Genomic DNA, 22819 nt, shown 5'->3' on the forward strand with positions numbered 1-22819 from the left:
ACGACGAGCTAGCTGAGTAAACTTTGTCTTCGATCAATTATAATTTATGAGTCTACCTTTCATTCAATAATTGGGCTTGAGGTATAGCAATACGTAAGCATTTACGTTAAATTCAATATTCCAAAATTTCAGCAATCAATCAATAGCAATAGTGACATTAGTATAAAATTTTATAGCATGTAATTAAAAAAAAACAAAGCAAGTAATTTTTTTTATTTTTTTTTTTGTTAGCCTTAAATGAGGGCATCATTTAAAAAAAAAAACAAAATAGTGCAAAAGCTAAGAAGCCGAATGATTGATGATAAAATTAAACTATCTAAAAGCTAAGGAGTTATAGCCGAGCCGAGCCAAGCCATAAGCTACTATTGTTAGTCATAAAATGGCTAATGCTAGCCGAATACAAGCCGCCGAGTTAATATAAATGAAATGTATTAATCGTAAATTCGTAAGCAAAACTCCAAACTATTTGGCTTCTCACACGAGTAACCTATCATTTTCCGACACGTTTAAAATGAATGGCCCACTTTACTCGTTCCTTCGTGAGTAAGCTAATTAACCTAAATCACTTTATTAAAAAGCAGATGGTAATTGTGATTTATGACCGGACCCACTTTAGCCCTCTAAGTGCCACTTGATTCAAAAGTAATGATCTTATGACCAAATTGCCCAACATTTTTCCTCACATTGTGGAACCCACGATCAAAACTTTAGCTTTTTTGGGTGCTTTGGTTGCCCATAAATAATCCTCCCTTACAATTCCTTTCTCCCCTTTTCCTCTTCTTTCGTTCTACCCCCCACCTATAAGCTATTTCTCAGCCATGATGTCCACCGTTCTCCCCTCCGAACCCGTCTTTAGCAATAGTAGTAGTAACCCCTTCAACGGTGGTTTCACCCCGTGGGAGAATCTTGAATCTTTTTTTACTTCCACTCTTTATAAACCGAATGATTCAAATAAACCCAAGTCTAGTAATAAGTCCAACCTAAGTTGTTACCATGCCGGTTTTGGTCTAGGTTCGGAACGTCCTAACCTAAGCTGTTACCATGCCGGATCAGACTTAGGTTTGGAACAACCAAACCTAAGTTGTTACCATGCTGGATCAGACTTAGGTTCGGAATTTCCAAACAAAGTATTGCCTAGTTTTGACAATACAAATCTAGGTAGTTTCCATATTGGTTCAGACTTAGGTTCAGAAAGTCAAAGCACAAATACAACTTGTTTTGACCAACTTGACTTAAGTCATTACCATGCAGATTTTGAAAGTCCAACCCAACAATCACCTCCTTTTGACGAACTTGACCTAGGTCCTTACCATGTTGGTACCGATTTAGGTTCAGATTGTCCAAAAAGATCCCCTAGTAATGAAAAATTAAGCCCTAATCAGGATCAACCAAACCAAAACTCAAACCCTCCCAACTCAAGTTCAAGTTCAGGTTCAGGTTCTGATGATCCAAACCAAAACCCAAATCGACGTACGTGTCTTGATGATCCGGCCAAGAACAACTCCGATGAACGAAAGCGTAAGCGGATGATATCGAACCGGGAATCAGCGAGACGGTCCCGGATGCGGAAACAAAAACACCTAGAAAATCTAAGGAACAATGCAAACGAACTTAAAATCCAAACTCGGGAGCGGTCGAACCATCTGCGGTTAATGACCCATCAAATTCAACTTGTAAGGAGAGAAAATGAACGGCTCAAAGCCGAATCATTCATACTCCAAAGGAAATTAATGCATCTCAGCAATATTTGGAAACTTCAGCAACTTCAACAACAACAATGTTCGTTCTCAACGACCAGCAACTTAATGCACCCCCATGCAAATATATCGAATCAAATAATTAATTAATTAACGTATGATATATTATTTCACTATAACTAAGTACATACAAAAAAAAATCCCCGATTATTAAGGCTATGCAAATCATCTATATCGATATATAATCAATGAAAAATATATATAGATATATGATGAACACCCGTACTAATAAATAAAATTGGACGAGGGTGATTAATTATACAAGGCAGCTATATATTATGAATTAGATGTATTATTGATCTATATATTCTCAAAATCTATGTAGATCATAAGAGATTAGTGTAGTTTTTCGGATGGTCTTATATATGTTATTATTATTATTATTTGATTGGGCGGGGTGAGGTTTTTTCTTTGTAACTCCATTGATGGGAATTTTTTTTTCAAGTTTCCTGTTAAAATATGGAATTGTTCTCTTGTAAAGATGAATTAAAGTTGGTGCTTGGTTTATAATTAGCAAAAACTTTTGGTCTCGCGTGCTAATGCTTCTTTAAATCTTTACTTCATATTCTTAGCTTTATTATTCAATTACTATACCCACTTAACTACTTGTTACATATCTTTTCGAGTAAAAAATGACCTTCAATCACATGCGACTTACTAATTAGAAGTAAACCGAAAAAAATAGATCGTTTAACTATAATCGGATTAATCAAACATCTCTTTTGAAGAGGAGGAAAGGACATAATACTCCTTCACATATGTGAGGAGCTATATACAAGAAGGATGAAATTGAATACGTGAAATTTAATATGATCATTGAATTAATATATAAACTTATAAAGACGACATAAGAAAAAAGTGATGCACCATGCAATAAAGTGGTAAAAATGAAGATTAGGCCCCCACCATTGATATGGTCGGTCAGAAAGCAAAGTATCTAAGGTCCAATGATTGGTTGACTAATGTCCCAATAGAATAATTAATTAAAGACCATTGCTTACCTAATATTCATCCAAATTTGTAATTACCCCTTCAATTTACTACATAATTAACAATAATTTGGTGCATCAAGTGGTGTTAAAAAATTGCCCTAATTATTTTTAGTTTACTAATGTTTACCTAATTTCTTTATAAATCATATGGTCACCACAATTTCTCTATGCCATATTCCCTACCATACATTTTATTATAAAGACAAATATAAGAAGTTATGGTGTACTTTTATGTGATATAGTTTGATTTAGACAAGTACGCGGATAAATAATAATTCGTAAGTAATTGCAGTAAATGGAAAAGAATCGTCCCTATTCACTCAATTAATTAGGACAATTAATTAAATTTTAATAAAGTGAAATAAAAGAATTAAATAATCTTTACACAATGAAGGGATCGGAGTACAATTGAGTTTTTCTATGGAGTATCGAAAATTAGTGTTGCGTCAAGGTAGAGATGAGGATCATCCGATCATGCATGCCCCATTACTAGTGGCCTAGTCATAACTCATAAGGCATGGAAGAGCTAATGTTATTTAGAAATGCAATTGAATAATGATTTGAAAATCTGTTATGTAATACTTCATATCAATTTCGTCAAAAGGGTCATTTGATCTCAAGTTAGTCAAAATAATTAAAAGAATAATCTTATTGAATTAGGTAGCCTTGAATTCTACCCACGTGTGATTTGTAGCACTTTATTATAAGTTGAATGAAAAATAGGATACTATTAACAATCAACCAGAGTAACTATCATGGATAAAATTTTCAACAACCAATAACTAATACCTTTATCCACAAAATAGTTTGCTGCACTTTAAAAGAGGTGATTTTGGTCACGGAAGCAACGGTTTCTCCTAGATAAAGTTGCTAGAGGCCAATTTTCCGGCGGCTATTGATGTGCAAGGTTAAAAGAGCCTTTTTCATGAGATTAATAGTGTTTCAAACTTTCAAACTTCCTTTTTCTAATTTTCTTTTACAATCAGCGAAATCGAAACGCGTTTAGAATGGATGGACTTGTTTACTATTAATTCGTCTCAACATACAGTGTACTCCGTACTACACAACTGTTTATGGTTTTGTGGGGCTTATATAAGGGGCCACTAACAAAGCATAATCCGACACAATACAACGTACTGTGTAAGTTAGAGAGTGTGTCTTACATTCTTAATGATGGAAGATTGGCACGAGCTCAGTATGATACGACTTTTCCAGTTTTATGCACAACCCGGTGATATAATTCCCTTTGAAAATAAATTGTGTTGAAATATCTGAAACTTGGGCCAGTAGGGTGGGTTTTAAGGTTAGTACACAACAAATAACAACACTATTTTAAACATGCTAAAGGCCAGAATATGAGAAAACACCAGCCCACCACTTTTAGACTGAGACAAAAAAAAAAGCAAATAAACACAATTGAACTGCTCAAGTCCAATCCACTTTCACTTGTTGAACCCACAAGGCCACAACCCTGCATATGGTCAAGCTCAAGCACCACTATCTTTAGAACTGTACGTTATGCTAATGCACACAATTTAGTTTATACTTGTATGAAGTAATAGAATTAACGGATTGCAAGGCACACATTTTTGCCTCGTCCATGAAGTCTTCCCAAGGTGGTTTTTCACTGGCAAACCCTCGACAAATGAATGGAAAATCAGCTGAATGTGCTCAATAAAAACAGCTATACCAAATTACCAATGCTGCATATAAGATGGACAAATGACAGTCTCGATAATCTCGATTCTATTGTCAACAACAGGATGATATTCAGAAGTTCTATCCAAATATTCAAAACAACAACCACATACTATTCTGGCATCTACAGGTTTTATATGCCTATATATTTAGTTATTTACTGCCTGTTACAGGTAATGTAAAACTTAATGGACAAAAAAGATTTGACCAGTTAGACTTCAATGAATCAGATCACATTTCTCACATCTATTAATCCGAGTGGTGATACATTGAAAACTTACCAACCATACTTCTCTAGCTAAAATTTTAGCTATGTTAAGAAAATAAGAATTAAGATGCTGTCCAGTGTCCACTGACTTTGCTAGGAGTTTTGCTTCAGTTTCTGCAACTGCGACACTTTTAAGTAATTCTAATGCAGTAATGCTTAATCCTGCTTCAATTGCACAGCTTTTGCCAAGCAATAGAAAACCATGTAACCTATCTGCCATGCTCAACCATTATCAGCAAGTCAATGTCATCAGCGAATCCCCCCTTGCTATGTTCGTAATTTGATCAAATTTTGCTTCTCAATCATGGAGATTGGAGAAAGAATTGTGAACGGATATTCAGTTTCTTCAGATACCTCATATGGAGACATTTTGCAATACAAAGCATTCTGGACTCAAAAGCTGATACTGTGGTGGAGGGAATCAGCCCAATTTCTTAAACTACAGGGACAGTGTTCTTTGAGAAATACCTAGTCAACCACCAATGTCGTCCATACTCTGTTGACTCGTGCCTTGTAAGCCTAATGCTGTAGTTTTTTACATATGCCTTACCATGTTTGTTGTGGTGCTCCATTTGAAACATTCCACTCTAATAACTCCTGCTAAACTTCTAAAAATTAAAGCAGTGCACTAAGACAGCAATACACAAAGACTGAAGGCTGGTTTTGACACAAAAGAGCTTAGGAGAATCCAATGCAGGATTTCAAAGCAGGGACTTCAGAATCATCAATTTTATTCTTGAATAAGCGAGCATAACAAAAATTGAGTGAATTGAGGTGGATCAAGCTAGAGTGAATTCAACCGCAACTCCAAGTAGGATTGTCAGATTTAGGCATATGAGGACAAATATCTGCTCAACCTTTGGGGGCATATTCACAACCCAACCTAGAAATCCAAGGACATTAGGATTCGATACCTCGGAGTAAAATTCAAACCCCGCCATATAGAGAGAATTATTCATTCATACATCTTACCAATAGAATGCTATAATTATGAGCATAATAAAGTAATACAGATATTACAGTCTTGTAGATATAATGCACAAATGAGAATCTTATATCAATTGCAAATCAAAAGTAAAAAGTTTTACAAAAAGTACTACACAAATTTCCAGAATTTATAGCTCATATATACATCAAGATTTACATCAAGGTCAGCAGTTAAACATGTTTTGTAGCACACTCGAAAATACTGACAATGATTTTTTTTACCAAGGTAGAATAAAACATTCATGAACTTGGAAATAATCAAATGAAAACTTTACAACGTACAATAGAGGCATATGCTATGAGGAATTTCAACTGACAAGGAAGAGACTTACTAACTCAAGCAGGCATCAATTGCCAAGGGCCGCCCAGTATATGTAAGCACAGTGAGATACATATAGTAGCAACAATATAAGATTTTGCCGTAACATATCTCACAACATGATGACCAGTGTCGATGATAGCACAATTCACAGCACGGACACTTCTTTTCACGCTGGAAAACAACCTCCCAAGCAAAAACTCCAGGAATGATCTCACAGTCTCAAAAGTCACTCTGCCAGTAACATCAAGGACAAGCTTTCTATTACTCGGCTCAGCCAAGGTTGAAGACATTGTTGACATCCAACTACCACTAGATGACTTCCTACTTTCCTTTGAATCATTAAACTTTCCTCGTCCAAGTTCATTCTGTTTAACACTGATCACATTATGGGCATCATCAATCACAGAACATAAAGTCTTCGATACCACATCTGAATTGGAACGTGTCACAACAAACCGAGATACAGAAGAAGAAGAATCAGACCCCACTTTTTCACCAGATTCTGAACTTGTTAAAACCTGGTGAGATGTCTTAACCAAAGTTTCAATCGAACCATTGCATACCGTCACCAACAAATCTCTCACTTGTTTATTATGCTTTGGATTCGTCAATCCAGCAAACAGCTCATCATAGGTGTTAATATTCATAGTTTTATCAAGATAAACCGCAACAGCAGTGCTAACAAACTTCTCTATGCATTCACCAAAGAGATCCCTGAAACGATCACTACACATTGCATCAACCCATTTAGGCAACGGTGCCTCCTTAGACACCGAACCATCAGCATTTTTCTTCACACCCGAATTCAATTCTCTACCAGACTCTTGAATTGAATAAAATGCAGTCACCAAATTTCTGGCAAAACTACCAATAACCACAGAAGCAAACCCTGAGCCAGATTCCGATAACAGCTTATCCATAAATCGGTCGTAAAAACCCGAATTCGAATCAGCCTTAGATGTATCATTAGTGGAATATTCTGCCTGATAACCCCTGAAAACCCCCCTTGTCAAAGCAGCAGTAATCCTAACAACAGAATCAGAGAAATCATCTGATTGAGCTAATTTTGAGATCTGCTTCAAACTATTGGGAATTTCATCAGAATCTGACTGAAGAAATTCCCTTAAATCTTTAGAAAGAATCCCAACAGTCTCAGCAGAATCAGAAACAGCAACAATGATTGAAACAAGGGCACTGCATAATTTCACAAATTTCTTCCTTTTTCTAGCAACAGATGGAGAATTATAAACCCTATAAGCACCATACCCAGTTACCCCAAAAGCTGCTAAAAGAAGAACCCATTTCTTCTTTTTACGTGTGAATTCAATACCCTTATTCACCAATTGCAAATCCATTCAAACAAATCAAAAACAAAACTAGGGTTTCGGGATTATTGTTGATGATTTTTAGCGTATTATTGTTAATTGTGAAATCATCGTAATCTTGAAACTGTCAAATTGCAACAATTAAACAAACAAAAAAGGAGAAAGAGGGGTATAAACCTGGAAAGAAAGAGGGAAAATGAGCAGAAATTGCGGTACAGGATGAATGGAAGATTTACAGAGTCGTCTTGGTGTTGTGTGGAAAAGAAGGCGAAACCTCTCAAAGCTAAACCAAATTTCCCAAACTCGCTCGGACAAATACACGGAAGTAATAATACCCGTAATACGGAGTACTCAATAAATATAATTAATAATCCGTAATAATAATATTTCATCCGTTTTTTTAGTTAAGAGGGTTGAGAGTGATAACAAAGAACTTTCGTTTCGTAATAATCGCAACGCTTTTATTTTATGTCCATTTTATAACAATTGTAATACTTGTCTATTTGGTAAGAGCATCCACAATGGTGGTCATAACTTGCAATTTATAAATACGTAGTAGTTAAAGTTAGGGCTTGTTCTGATTGAATGAGCTAAACTGAATATTTTATGAGAGAAGGAAATTAAGAACTGAACTAAAGTGAAAATAATCTGAAGAAAACAAGCCCTTAGTAGCTTACCAATAATGGAGCTACAAAATTATAGCTTTGGTGAAACTACATTGCTGATCTACAAAGCTATGTAGTATCACAAAGACTAATGCATGTGTTGTTCAATAATTTCTTCTTTGGCAAGCGATTTTTTTTTTTTTTTTTTTTTTTTTTTGTTCCATTTAATTGATGTAGCTTGTTATTGTTGAGGTTGTAGCTTAAATTGATGTAGTTTGATAATAACAATGGTAAGCCAAAACTACATCTCTTGTAGCTAAGTAGCTAACCATTGTAAATGCTCTAACCTCTAAGGACCGATCATTATTTTATAAATTATCTCTCATACTTTCCCATTTTTACAAATATTTTTATTATTTTTCTCTCTTACCAACCCTACTTATACTACCGTATTTAACTGAACTGAACTGAACTGATTGGAGTTGAACTAAACTGATTGGAGCTGAACTGAACTGAACTGAACTGATGAATAGAGCTGAACTGAATATTTTATGAGAGATGGAAATTAGGAGCTGAACTAAACTGAACTAATTAGAGCTAAACTGACTGATTGAAGCTGAACTGAACTGAAATTAAGCTGAAGTGAACAGACCCTAATTATACTCTATTCAAAAAATTCCTGTAAAAAAAATCATTTCAATAATAAATTACTCTGTATTATATTTTAAAAAACTGAAAAATACAAAATACATTGTATATTTTGGTAGGTGGATAATATCTAATGCAGTGATGCTAGTGGATTGCGTCTGAATGTCTGATACAAGATCTGTTTTTTCTTAACAAATTCGTTTTTTATTTTTTGTGATTATAATATAATTTCACTTGTATATATTTTATGCGGTGCTCCAAAATCTGGAAATTATAATAATTAAACAATTGATGATGACTTTCTCAAAAGAAAAAAAATAATGATGATAAATTATACGCCGTTTTTTTTTGTTTCAAAATTTGTTGGATAGTTGATACATGGGTCTTGACGTTATACTGTTATAGTTGTTGGCTTCTGAGGCACTCTTTTGGGCCTAGCCCTGTAAATATTAGCGCACATCCAACCCAAGGGATGGAAATTGATTTTGACACACCCTTTATTGATTTTGGCACACCCTTATGTGAGAAGAGCATAGAAAACTGTGCTTTCACACAGGGGTGTGCCAAAATCAATTAAGGGTGTGCCAAAATCATTTCCCCAAGGGAGTCGCTCCTACTACTCTACTAGTCCTATATATTGCACTCTCATGTTTAACTAGTTTTAGGGTCTAATCTCTTTAGCTTAAGTTCAGTTCACTTCCTAATATCCTCCTCTCATAAAATATTCAGTTCAGTTCAGTATATCAGAACATGCCCTATTCACCTCTCATGATTCTACTGTTCTCGTTCACGGATTATATAAAAAATTACGTCATCTTTTTTACAACACCTTAAATTTATAAGAATCACTCTCAAATGTTTTACTTTGTATATTTTAAAATTCATTTTAGAAAGGTGGAAAAAATCTTAGACACCTTAGCTATTAGGGATAGAAATTTTGAACTCTTGTTAAGGTATTGTTTTTCTTTCTCACACGTCAAATCTATATATGATGAAAAGTAATACGAATAATGTGTTTTGAGACCAATAGTATAGGATAATAGGTTGTCACCTAGCTATCCTCAGCTCCTCACGCATCTCACTTACAAACTTACTCTAACTTATGAAGAGCTTAATTAATTCGTTAGCTATAATCATCAATCCTTATCATACTCAAATTGGTACAATATAATTATGCTCCCAACTAATTATGTAACAAGAAGGGACGGATCTCCTAATATAATGTGGCCTTATTCACATATATAGTATACGAGTCATTAATATGTTGAAAAACTTAATACATTCTCCTCATTTTTCAACCTTTTCTACATTTAATTTGCATGAACTCCTTTCATATTTAATATGCTTAATTCCTTGTGCATGCTGTAATTTTGTCAAGATGCTTATAAATAAGAATAGTATTCTGACCATAACCTGAATTGATCGATAAACTAATGTTATGGCCTATGAATAATACAAGCTAAATGTAGCAAATGCTATAACCTACTTAGAAATCAAGAAAAAAAAACCACATAACTTAATCAATTGTAGCAATATACAAATTTATTGGTAGTATCAAAATCAATAGATACACCGCATGAGAGACATCAGATATGTGAATAATGGTACAAGTCAATGACGAACTTTATCATCATTTTTGACAAAAGAATAAAAAACATTAATTAAAAATAACTCTATTTAACTTCTCTAGAAAATACACAATGTTGTTAAATTTTGCTTTGGCAAGAGGCAATGCAGAAACACAAAATGTATCTAAATATCTAATGTGAATGGCAAATATATCAAGTAGCCAAATTGTTGTAACTTGTACTTAATACGGAATACATCTGAAATTTGAGCATTATTTGAATTGAATCATTTAAATATTTGAAATATAATATGAATTGCGAAAACTGATTCGTTTGCTTAGTAGCCTCGTGTAAACAGCAGCGGTGGCGAGCCGCCGCATAGATATACAGGCTGTAAATGTGGCAATTTGCCACCTGGCATAATTTGTATACGTGGTATATAGCTAAGAGACCATCCTTCTTTTGACCAAAATTAAAAATCTATGTTTACATGATTTTCTTCAACTTTACTCATAGGCTTTGCACGCAAGTGAGTCGCAAAATTGAGCATAATCACATCTATTTTGCTAATTACGTAATTAATGTCTTTGTAATTTAGGGGACATAAGATTAATTTATTTGAAAGAAGATTACTCCGTGGTTGAATTCAACTTCACTAAATATTGTAGGAAAATTCTTATATTACGGAGTAATAAAATAAATAGAAATAGTTACAAATCATTTTATTTGAAGAGTATATGTAATCAGAAGGAGTCTTGTTAATTTGATTAATCATTCTTCACGTGTTAAATTTTGCATTTTTGATATATTTTTTTCCTTAATTACTCGCTTTATATGAAAAAAAGGGTGGGTCCATCATGATTTGAGGCTCCATCTTCTTTGATTGAAATTGATTTTTGTTGATTTACAAGATATTTATGTGAGATTGTTAAATTTTGCTACATAGTAAATGACATAGCAATGACAAAACAAAATAGCACAAAAATATCTACTGTAAAATTTAGGGCCTGTTATGATTTAGTGAATTGAGCTGAACTGAACTGAACTGTATACATTAGAACTGAACTGACCTGAACTGAATATTTTATGAGAGAGGAAATTAGGAACTGAACTGAACTGATTGGAGCTGAACTGAAATGAAATTAAGCTAAAGAGAACAGACCTTTGTATATTTTTATTTCTAATTACAATTTTTATGATCAATGGCATGACATTATACCCTAGGTTTGCAAATTTTAGTTATAACCCCTCATTTGTTTAAGTTGTTTGCATGTGTGGTTTTGAATGGTTTTTTGTTTTAATAGTTATTTTTAAAAGTAGTCATTTAAAAGATAGTTGATGGCAAAAATTTTCGATACAAATTAAATAAAACAATAAAATAAAGAAAACTTATCGAAATGATATGAAAAAAAAAAAAAAGTTACGGTTCATAGTGCATGCAATGCCTTGTGAGTTGTGAATGGTTTATTGATGATTATCAACATGTGATCAAACAATTATTATTAAAAAATAAATGATGTACAGTGAACAAAACATCCTCCAACACATATTAATTTTTATGCCATAAGATTGGCCATAATTAGTAACTTTAAAATATCTTCTACATTTGTCAAGCCTGTATTATCTTTCAGCACTTTTTGTCTGTGGCTAACCACACCATAAGATCACCAGACCTGTAAAAGAACAAAACAATCCCTATAATATTGACTTGATAGCCCCTATTACAATGACAAAATAACTCTTGTAACACTGGCAAAGTAGCCCTACCTGTATCACTGCCGAGTAACCTATTTAACATTGATCGAATAACCTCTGTAACACTAATTGAATAACCCCTATAACACGAAAGAAGTAACTTTTATAATGGCAATTTGTGGCCATACACATATGAAAATTTGTGATTATCTTTTAATTTAGTATTATTTTAATTTTTTTTCAATTTTTTTTTTAAAGTTTGACGGAGAAAAACAGAGTAAAAAAAGGGTAAAAACTGTTAAGATTCATAGTTGACTGGACTCCCCCTTCACTCTCGGAAATCCAATTCCTATGAAAAAAAAAATGATGGTATATATATAAACCACATCTCTCTTTACACCTGCCTTTCATTTTCTCTCTCCTCTCAACCTCTGTTTTCTTCTTCCCATCTCCCAACAATATCAGACCTTTTGCTACAACAAATTTTCCTCCTTTCTTTCTCTTCTCATTTTTATGTCATCACCATTTTTCTTCTTTCTTTCTCTCTCCTCTTTTCCTATAACTCTGTTTTTCTTCCATTATTAACCTTCTTTTTCAAACTCATTGCAATTTCATTCAAACCCATTAAAGATTTCCTCTTTTTCATTTTTAATTCTTGGGTTTTGAATTAATTGAATTGGGAGTAAATATATTTACTGGGAAATTGGAAATTTTCTTTAACTGAACTATAAAAAAAGAAAAGAAAAAAACAGAGGAAATATAAAAAGCGTCAGAAATCAATGGAACAATTTTGCTACTACAGGCCATACTACAATCCTGCGTTCGAATCTTTGATTGAACGTATCAACCCTCCAAGGTTATTTTTAAAGATCCCAAATTTATTCAGATTAATTGTGATTAAAGTTTCAAACTTAAATTCTGTTTTTTAATTTGTGGGTTTGATTTTGTAGGGTTTGTATTGACAACGATTCCAGTAAAAATTGCACCCTTATCAAGGTTAGACATTCTTGAGCCACCGCTTATTTTTGTTTAATTTTAATTTTATTTTTAGAAATATATGCATTTGTTTAATCTAATTATGGTTCTTGATTAAATTCCAATTGATGGGTCTATGATTATGGATTCTATATAGTATCCATTAATAGAGTTGGAAACCACCAAAAGGAGATACCACACGTCAGATTCCATTTTAATTTATTGAATGTATTCAACTATTAATTATGAAATCCTATTCTAAGTTATAGTAGTTGTAATTATTTACACCACATTAGCTTTGTGGTGTTACTTTATCAAACACTAATTGTGGTAATTTGGTATTGTATAGTAGGGTGGATTGGTGGGTGAAGTTTTCAAGTACCCTAGCTAAAATTTGAGACTAGGGAGAGATAAATCCCTAATGTCAATGTGGTAAAGTCTTGAGGGTTGGTACCAAAAAGGGTAAAACCCCGGAAACAATATTATTACTTTTGTGATTGACCAATTAGCCAATTTATGCATTATACACCTCCGTCCTACTAAGATAGATAGGCAACAATAACTTTATGTACGAAGGTGTGAATTTACTAGATTTTATCATACGGAGTAGTATGTGTTTAATTTTGCTATAGTGGATCATCAACAATGTTTAAAGAAGTATGACCACGGAATTCAAATATTGATTATTATTGATTTCGGATGGAAGGAGTATTACAAGTATTATTTATAAGGATATAGACCTATAGTGAAGTCCACGGCGGCAAGAAGGTTATCATTATTATCACAATGATTAATTAATCAATTCTTAATACCATGAGCTGATAGAACAAGGAATCCTTATCATCATTGAATGATAGCTAATAGTATACTACTAAATGTTCCAGATTGTACGGATTTCAATTTACAAGTAAAAAGATTTTTTAAGAGTTGTTTGGTTGTCAAGAAACATGTCCACAAGTAGAGATGGCAATGGATCGGATTCGGATCGGGTGGAGCTTCACCCGCATCCATCCATTACTCTAATCGCTCCATCCACATCCATCCATCATCCGCTTCACCCATCATCCATATCCATCCGTCCATCATCCGCGGATGAAACGGGTGGAGCGGATGACTAACGGATGAGTATTAAAGTTGAAAAAAACTCACATAAACTTTAATTTTCGGTTATTTGTATAATAGTTTTATTAATTTTATTAATTAAAAAGGAAACAATAAGTCAATAACAATATAAAATTAATTTGCAACAAAAAAAACATATAATTTTCTTGCACATTTCATATTTAATTATTAAATTTCTTAGATTAAAAAATTAATATATGTTAAACGGATGGGTGGATTGTTAACGGGTGAAAAAAATATCATCCATATCCGATCCGATCCACCATCCGCTTCATCCGTCACCCGCTTCTCATCCATTTAATTCGGGTTTTCGTCCATTTATTTATTGCGGGTGGAGCGGGTTAGTGGATATCCACTTAATATTGCCATCCCTATCCACAAGTGGATCATGCTGAGTGTTCCTGCCATTATAGGAGTAAACCATTGTAAATGACAACTTCCTAAAAACTAGATTGCATTTTAGAATTATTGAAGTAGAGAATCTTTACTAGACGAAGTCACGAAGGATTAGATAGTGGTGGCAAATGGGGTTAGATTGTTTCGGGGTGTCGAGTTATTCAGTTTGGTTTCAGGCTGGTTTGGTACTACTCGAATTGGGAATCAGGTTTATTATCTTACTTATTCAATCAATATTGGTTACATGAATTTTCAAGTTTGGTCAGTCTCAGTTTGGATTGAACCGATTTATGTGACTTCAAGTATAAGTTAGGTAATGTGCCGGGGTATGTGTGGATAAGAAATCAAGTAGTCACAATTTGTTGGATGTTGAAAGCAATTGTATACATTTACTTGTGATGGAAATTATATGAATAAGGTTGTGTTTAGTTAATTGCTTTATGTGAAACACAGGTTGATAGTGCAAACAAGCATGGGATTCTGCTAGAAGTTGTTCAAATCTTAACTGATCTTGACCTTTATATCTCCAAATCATACATTTGCTCTGATGGTGGATGGTTTATGGATGGTTAGTATTATATTTCACGTCAATTTCGTTATCTCTTTCTACTTTATGACCAAAAATAACCAGACAAGATCACTAGCTGAATAAAAAGAAAATTGATTCTGAAGCTAATCCATGTGGGTTTAATTTTATTGCATGATTTTCAGTTTTCCACGTGACGGATCAATTTGGCAACAAGATTACTGATGAAGCTCTCATTCAGTACATTCAGAAGGTCCTTTTCTTTTTCCTTAACACTATGTTTCACCTTTCACATATTACTATTGTTTTTGACGTTTATGTGAGAAGTACTCAAGGAGAAATGAAGAGTTTGAGTAATATAAACTGCGGTTGAAATTTTGAAGGCTGTATGTACCAAGAGAAATTCAGAAGAGGAGCAAGTATGCCCTGGGAGGGAGGTGAGACCTCGGCATGTGGTAATGGAGCACACGGCCTTGGAGATGACTATGACAGATCAGCCTGGCTTACTGTCTGAAGTGTCAGCTGTGCTTGCTGAACTGGGGTGTCATGTCAGCGCTGGTGTTGCATGGACCCATAAACACCGGGGTGCTTGCATCATCTATGTGGATGACCAGGAGATGGGCAGACCAATCGCTGATCAGAAGCGCCTTTCTCATATACAAGAACAATTACAGATTGTCGTGGGGGCTCATCATAAGACCGGTGAAAAACAGACCGTGAGATGGACAATCCCTGCTGCCACTCAGACTCACACCGAAAGGAGGCTCCACCAACTCATGTTGGCTGACGAGGACTACACGACTTGCTGTAATTGTGGGGGTAGTGTATGTGATGGTGAAGGCAAGAAGTATGAGAGGCTTCGTGAGATGAGTTGTGAATGTACTCATGTATCAATAGATACTTGTAAAGAGAAGGGGTATTCTGTGGTAAATATAAGATGTAGAGATCGTCCCAAGTTGCTTTTCGACACAGTTTGTGCTCTAACTGACATGCAGTACATGGTGTTTCATGCTGCCATTTCTTCCAATTCTTCCATTGCAGTTCAGGTGAATCTCTTATCTTGCTCTTATTCGCTTACTGCATACTTATCTTTTTTTAGCATCGGTCTATCAGTTTTAGGTCACCTCTAGTATATTGTCCAATTTGAGGCCTATTTTTCAGATCAACTTTAGCCTCTGCTCTTAGGATTGTGTATAAAACCTACTTGTTGAGTTTTTCAGAAAATTGGTGTGAATGCGTACCCATCATCTGTTCTTTTTGAATACTTGAGAATGTTAACCTATGCACGCGTGCTCATCTCAGGAATATTATGTACGACGCAAAGATGGATGTACACTGAACACTGAAAAAGAGAGGCGCAAAGTAAGTCAATGCTTGATTGCTGCAGTGGAAAGGAGAGGCACACAGGTATGACTATCAGTTCCCTCCCTTTTTCTCAAATGAACATGATTACTGGTCTAACAAATGTAACTAACATTGAATGTGATTCTCTTATGTAGGGCTTGAAGTTAGATATCACTGCCAAGGATAGAACAGGACTACTGTCAGATGTAACGAGGGTTTTCCGGGAGAATGGGCTGTCAGTAACAAGAGCTGAGATTGGGACTAAAGGTGAAAAGGCAACTGGGACATTTTATGTTACAGATGCTTCCGGGCTCAAGATAAGCAAAGAAATGGTGGAAGCAATGGAAAAAGAGATTGGTGGAACAATTGTGGTGCATGACAAATCACCCAACAAAAACAGAAACTACAATAACACAAATGGAAAGGACGATAAGCCAAGTTTACTATCTCTAAGTAGCTTTCTATGGTCTCGACTTGAGAGGATTTCAGGCAATTTCGGACCCATCTGGTCATAAAGAAAGTTCTCTCAAGCCACAATCTCATGTAAATTGTAAATACATAAGTATAGGTTCTGCTTATTAGGAAGGTCTAACTGTAGTATATGGGATGTTCTCCTCTCTAGTTGACCTGTACATAATGCAAATAGATTAATAGATTATACATCATAAAGTCTTTAACAAGCTATATGTGACCAACTGACTGGCATTCATAGTTTCTCCGTGAATTCTTACCTCCAACTTCTGGTATAGTCTGCGCTTCTAAGATTATACATTCTTTTGAGCAACGAGTACATAACTTCGAAAATAATAACAGTAGACAAAACAAGGCTGAAAGAGCGATGATATATACAACAGGCATTCATATTGACAATTTCTTACATCTGATGAAAAGTATTTTTCCATTAGAACTATTTCGTGAATAAAAATACATTATATTTACATAAGAAAGTCATGGGACATTGGGAACCAAGTAAACCAGACAACTAAAAAGGAGGGAATAGTACACAGTAGTACAGTACCCATAAAAATATGGAATAGTAACTAACATCAAGCATCATCAATATCTTCAACATCAAGCCAGTCATTAGATTCCTTGTTCTCATGAGCATTCGCCATGTTTGAACCAGAACGATTTACACTCTTTGCATTAATATCTTTAGAAGAATCAGATGATCGGCTGCTTAGCTGAATCCAATCACTAGATTCTTTAGCAGAAGAATTTAGATTCCCAGCTTTCTTATAGCTTGTGGGAACATCATCATCTCCTTCAAGGTCACTAAATGACACATCATCATCATTTTCAACTTGATAGGACGTTCCCTTGAATGAACCTCCTTCAGTACTATCTTCTTTCAGCCAATCATCAACGTCCTCTTCATCTTTTTGATCTATGCTTTTAGAAATGTCTGGTGTAGGCTTATTGATGTCCATTGGCTTCTTTGAAACTTCCTCAGCAACATCAACATTACTTTTGTTGGTGTTGGATGCTGGTTCCTCACGGTCTATGGTCTTCTTATTAACTTCACCAACAACTGCCTTGTCTATAACTGGAATTTCAGTGCTAGTAATTGGATGTTTATCTATTTCAACATCTTCTATCACAGATGAGGCTGGCTCAACAGCTGATATTTCAACTGGGATGTACTCAGTCGGATCAGCAACTGGAACAGATAGATGCTCTTCATGTGACAGCTCAGTGGCATTAATGGACGCCTGGCCACTTTTGGAGTCATATGAACTTAGTTTACCAGGAATACGGAGTTCCTGGGTTAGCATTGCTCTGGCTCTCATAATCTGCAGAAACAGGGTGAAGATCAGTATGACAGTAACACACAGTAATCTGTGAAGGAGAGTGTAATAAAGAGTGCATCAAATGGAAGCTCAAATCAACTTGGTGTTCCAAAAAAAATCAATAGGAACCCCCCCCCCCCCCCCCCCCCCCCCCAAAAAAAAAAAAAAAAAAAACAAAACAAAACCAAGGGCAAGTACCATATGAGATAGTCTTTCACAGCTTGAAACATTACAAGGAATGTAAATTAAGACAAATATAGCACATAGAGCAGCAGGACTCACTTAGAATAAGTCTTAAACATTCATTTATTGACTAAGAGAAAGTGAGACAGACATGGCATGCTTTTTGATTCAATAAATTCCTCCTAGGGGTACAAGTGGTTCACGAAAGAATATTTAAGGGCTCTCATAGGTAATTAGTCACATATCCTATATCCCTTTGCAAAGACAAGTATTCTTTGCAATTGGCATAACTTCCTCCAATTCAGCCCTGGAGATGTTCACAATTTTGCTAGATTTGGTCTGTTGGGGTGAAAAATGGCTTTAATCAAGGGAATACATCTGGACAATTACCATACTGATCTGTATAAACATAAGGCAATCATGGCCATGAGATGCCTGTTTTGTTGACATTTCACCGCAGGTACAGAAAAGTCTCTGTAAACACTTTGCAGCTTGCATGTTCTTGCCCATATGTTTAGGTAGTCAAATCAAACGTTCAATTTTGGCCTTCAAAATGGCTTAAGAAGCATACTTCCGTTACCAAAGTCGCATGATAAGTACGGAAGAAATTTGTCCTTATTTAACACAGAGCTGTGGACTTTCCACCACTCTCCAAAATGAGTCTCCCTGTCTTTATTTATCTAAAAGTTTGTGAATTGCTACCTAATTAATAAAATAAGCTGTGACTTTTTCTCTACGTAGCATAAAAATTATTGAGAATCACTAACTTTTCAAACAGTTTAAATCACTATTGCTACCTCTTGAACAACTTTATGATGAATAACTTCATTTTCTCAAGTCATTCCAACAATTTTGGCCCCAGGACTTCCAAACACCATGGCTTGGATCTCAAACTCCTTCTCCAACACTCCCTGTCCCTACTTAATGATCTCAGGCTCGCCTCAACGCCTAATTAATGTACAAATGGCCAAATGGGTTTGATCTTGTAAATACTAATAGGCAAGATAACCAAGATCCATAAGAATTAAGACAGATAAAATCCATACAATAAGATGATATTCTTGTTCCAATATCAATTAGAATGAAAAATCCCTTTCTTTGTCTTCAGTTCACATAACTTGTTCCAAAAAAAAAAAAAAAAAAAACCACAATTGTCAGCATGTCTAAGGTTCCTACATATTCTATTATAACTAGATAAGACTGCAGATACCCAAACTGGCTATTTGGCTTCCTAAAGCCCTTATTTCAATGCATTTGATTTCAAGAACCAACACCATTGCTCACAATCATATAATGCACAGACTTGCAGTTAAATTGTAAATAGCTCAGCAGCTTATTATAGAATTTGATGACAAAAATAACAACCTACCTGTGGTGTAGTCAAGATTTCGGCATCTTGTCGGCTAAGTCTAGGGTGCACAAGCACAAAATAGATTTTCCAAAAGGAGCTTTCATTCATGTAGCCCAAACAAAGTTCAGTTCTAAGGGCAGCCAGTTCAGGTGCAAGACGTTCAACAGCCAATGCATGTTCTTGCTGAGCATCTGACAAGTCAAAATCTGAAAATAGAAGTAGGAAACATCATGATTTGCAAGAAACACTAGAACAAACATACATAAGAGATTAACCCCAAACTAGAAAGAACAAAGATTAGAAATCTAAACCCCAAACCTTCCGTCAAGCAAATTACGTAGAACAAAGGTAGAAAGTAGAAACAGGGCAGCAAATTGAGGTAGCTTCATCCTAATAGTGTGATCTCGTGGGGAAAATATAGAATGGGAACTGAATAATATAGAGCAACAAATGTGATTACATTACTTTCAAAGAATCAAAAACTTCCACACATTAGAAACAACTTCTAGATAACCACTCTCAATAGAACAATAATACACTCCTTCCAGAAAGTCAGAAACAATAGCCAAATTGTCCTGATTCCTCAAAATTTAGGATTTAGCATTACAGCTTCTTCTCAACAGATTACATAAATCATCTAAAGTATAGTCCTTCACAACACGGCCTATCATCGAATGAAATGACATTCAATATTAACCAGAAAGGTAATCAATCATCTATAGCACTAGTATTCTGATAACAAGTATATCCACAATCCATAAACGAAATAAATCAATTCATAACCAAAATATAACAAAATTGACATTTGGCAATTCCCTAATTTGTAAGCAATATCGTAATGAAAACGAAAGCAGAACTCAATGTACCTTCATCTTCATCATCATCAGGCAAAGGAAAATCAATCCAAGTCTCAGGATGCATAGCAATATCCCTAGCGAAAGCAACAACCTCTTCAGTCGCACCAACAACGCCTCGCTTAGCATAATCCTCAATCGACAAATCCTCCTCGGAAGCAAACTGCAGTATATTCGAAGCGATCTTCGAAAACTCAGAAACCGCCTTATTAGTCGATAACTTCGATATTCCAGACCGAAATCTCCCGCCAATCTCCGACAAATCGTTCCGAATCCCGGTAATTCCTGCAAGATCGCCGGAATCAGGATCAGAATCATCAATCTGCGGATCGCGATCAGAGATCTGAGAAGGAGAAGGAGGAGGAGGAGCGAGAAACGAGGCGACGCCCCAAAGTTGACGAGTTAGGGTTTTGGAAAACTCAGAGAGATCGTCTTTGACGCCTCGAGGAGTGGTGGTTTGATGATCGGAGGCTGAGGATGAATCGGCGGAGTCTGTTTGACGAGTGTTGATTTGTTGATCGTCGCCATTGTTAGGGTTTTGAGGTATGGAATTTGTGGTGGTTGTATTATCATCTTCTTCTTCGTATTCGTCGAGCTTGAGAGAGTTGGCTATGGAGGTTAGCCATGACATGGCTTTACAGAGGAGAGAGAAAGAGGAGGAAGGAGAGTCTGTGTGTGTGTGTAAGAGAAAGGAGGGATGAGATAGAATTAGCACCGTCTGTCTATGATTAACTGAAAAGGGATCGATTATCGCAACAACTTCGGGTTACCTCATTTGTTTAACCGGGAAGTAACCTTGTCTGATTTTTGTCTACTACATACGGATCGTATTCCGTATCAAATTATTTGTAACGACTAAATATTTTTTACCTGAGTACTAATATACTCCCTTCGTCCCCAAATGATAGTCCCTTATGGCTTATTTTTAGTCCCAAAATGATAGTCCCATTTGCTTTTTTCAAGTACCATTAATATCAATTTTTTATCAAAATTCTCTCTAATTACAACAATATTTGTGCAAATTTATCTTTCCTATATAAATTTTGTTTTCCAATGTACTTTTATTACTTTCTCTCTCTACTATTTTACATACCCAATGTAAATTTATCTTTCCAATGTAATTTTACTACTTTTATTTAAGTTTCTTAATTCCCGTGATTTTTGCCCATAAGAGACTATCATTTGGGGACGGAGGGAGTATATGTTAAATTGTTGTACGGAGTAACATTTTTTTTTTTTTTTTTTTTTTTTTTTTGACAAAGGAGTAAACATTTTGAAACAGAGTAATATTTTGTTTAAAATTATTGTTACTTTATATTAGCTTTTGGTGTTACTCTTTATATAAATTTATTTGCATTGTGTTATGATCATCTGAATTTTCTGAAATAAACAATTAGTATTGTACACCATACACAGGCACTGTATTATGGGGTAAAAAAAGTATAAATTGAATACCTATTACATAATATATATTTATAGTTTTCTTATAAATCAGTGTAAAACAGTGATAATTCATTTATCTTCCCATTTTGAGGATTTGAAGTATTCACTAACGCACAAGTTCTGATTGCATATAAGTAATGTACTCCTTCAATTCCGTTTTTATCTTCCCATTTTCATTTCTTTTAGATGTTATAATTCATAACTAGTGTGTGGCTCGGGCGATGCCCCGAGTTGCTAGTTTATAATTAACTTTTGATTATTTTTGCTTAATGTATTGATAATTATCTTCAAAGTGTAATATTTTGAACAAAGATTTGTATTAGAGGAACCATATTCAATATTTGTAACAAAATTTAATATAAGTTGTTAAGTTATCCTATGATATGTAACAAATAGTACAATTAAGGACAATCATCTTATCCAAATTAATTATAATCTTATTAGATAAATTCACACAATATATGGTTAGCTAAGGTGGTAAGACTTGTATCGTAGTACTTAGAAACGCTTTTTAACATATAAGTATAGATATAGTACATCTATTTCTTATTGATTGCAACTAGAGCTACTTATTGGTAACATTTTCAAGTAAAAAAAAAAGTATTTTTGGAATTACCCAAACCCGCCCTAATGCCCTATTTTTGAGCCGGATCAGATTAGGATAGCAGGTTAGGCCTTGTTGATCACCTCTAAGGGTTTCTTCTAATTTACATTTACTAAAGTAAAACGAACTGAATTTTTAATAAAAAAAAGGAAATTATGAATTGAAGTGAAATTAAGCCGAACACAACAGGTCATTAATTCACTTTAACTTGTATTGCCAAAATTAAAACCTTCCAAAAATGGCGGTTAAGGAAAATGCCGCCGAGAATTCGTTTTCATCCCTCAAATCTCTTTTGCTTACCCTATATTTCGAATCCCTCTCCTTCTTCCTTTACCTCCTTCTGCAAATCCCAATTTCACGATCCCT

The 22819-nt window shown here is 34.8% G+C and overlaps 3 protein-coding genes and 1 pseudogene across 3 annotated transcripts; 2 read left to right on the forward strand and 2 right to left on the reverse strand.

Annotated features, from left to right (window-relative positions):
- The first annotated feature begins 786 nt into the window (after window positions 1–786).
- On the forward strand, window positions 787–2289 carry LOC145602146 (uncharacterized). Its single transcript, XM_081658314.1, has one exon. It carries the CDS (start codon window positions 819–821, stop codon window positions 1845–1847), a length of 1029 nt encoding a protein of 342 aa, XP_081514440.1. The 5' UTR covers window positions 787–818; the 3' UTR covers window positions 1848–2289.
- Window positions 2290–5748: 3459 nt separating this feature from the next.
- On the reverse strand, window positions 5749–7660 carry LOC145601884 (protein PHLOEM PROTEIN 2-LIKE A10 pseudogene; annotated as a pseudogene).
- A 4616-nt stretch (window positions 7661–12276) lies between these two features.
- Window positions 12277–16926, forward strand: LOC145600947 (ACT domain-containing protein ACR1-like). The gene is made up of 7 exons (XM_081656829.1): window positions 12277–12721; window positions 12816–12861; window positions 14812–14926; window positions 15070–15137; window positions 15268–15930; window positions 16187–16291; window positions 16384–16926. The coding sequence occupies exons 1-7, from the start codon at window positions 12645–12647 to the stop codon at window positions 16741–16743; spliced, it is 1434 nt and encodes a 477-aa protein (XP_081512955.1). The 5' UTR covers window positions 12277–12644; the 3' UTR covers window positions 16744–16926.
- A 126-nt stretch (window positions 16927–17052) lies between these two features.
- On the reverse strand, window positions 17053–21155 carry LOC145600946 (uncharacterized). Its single transcript, XM_081656828.1, has 3 exons — window positions 20419–21155; window positions 19571–19758; window positions 17053–18021 (listed from the first exon to the last, which is right to left on the reverse strand). Exons 1-3 carry the CDS (start codon window positions 21035–21037, stop codon window positions 17275–17277), a joined length of 1554 nt encoding a protein of 517 aa, XP_081512954.1. The 5' UTR covers window positions 21038–21155; the 3' UTR covers window positions 17053–17274.
- Window positions 21156–22819: the final 1664 nt, after the last annotated feature.

The sequence above is a fragment of the Chenopodium album genome, chromosome 21 (assembly GCF_948465745.1).
Source record: "Chenopodium album chromosome 21, dcCheAlbu1.1, whole genome shotgun sequence".
NCBI lineage: Eukaryota > Viridiplantae > Streptophyta > Magnoliopsida > Caryophyllales > Amaranthaceae > Chenopodium > Chenopodium album.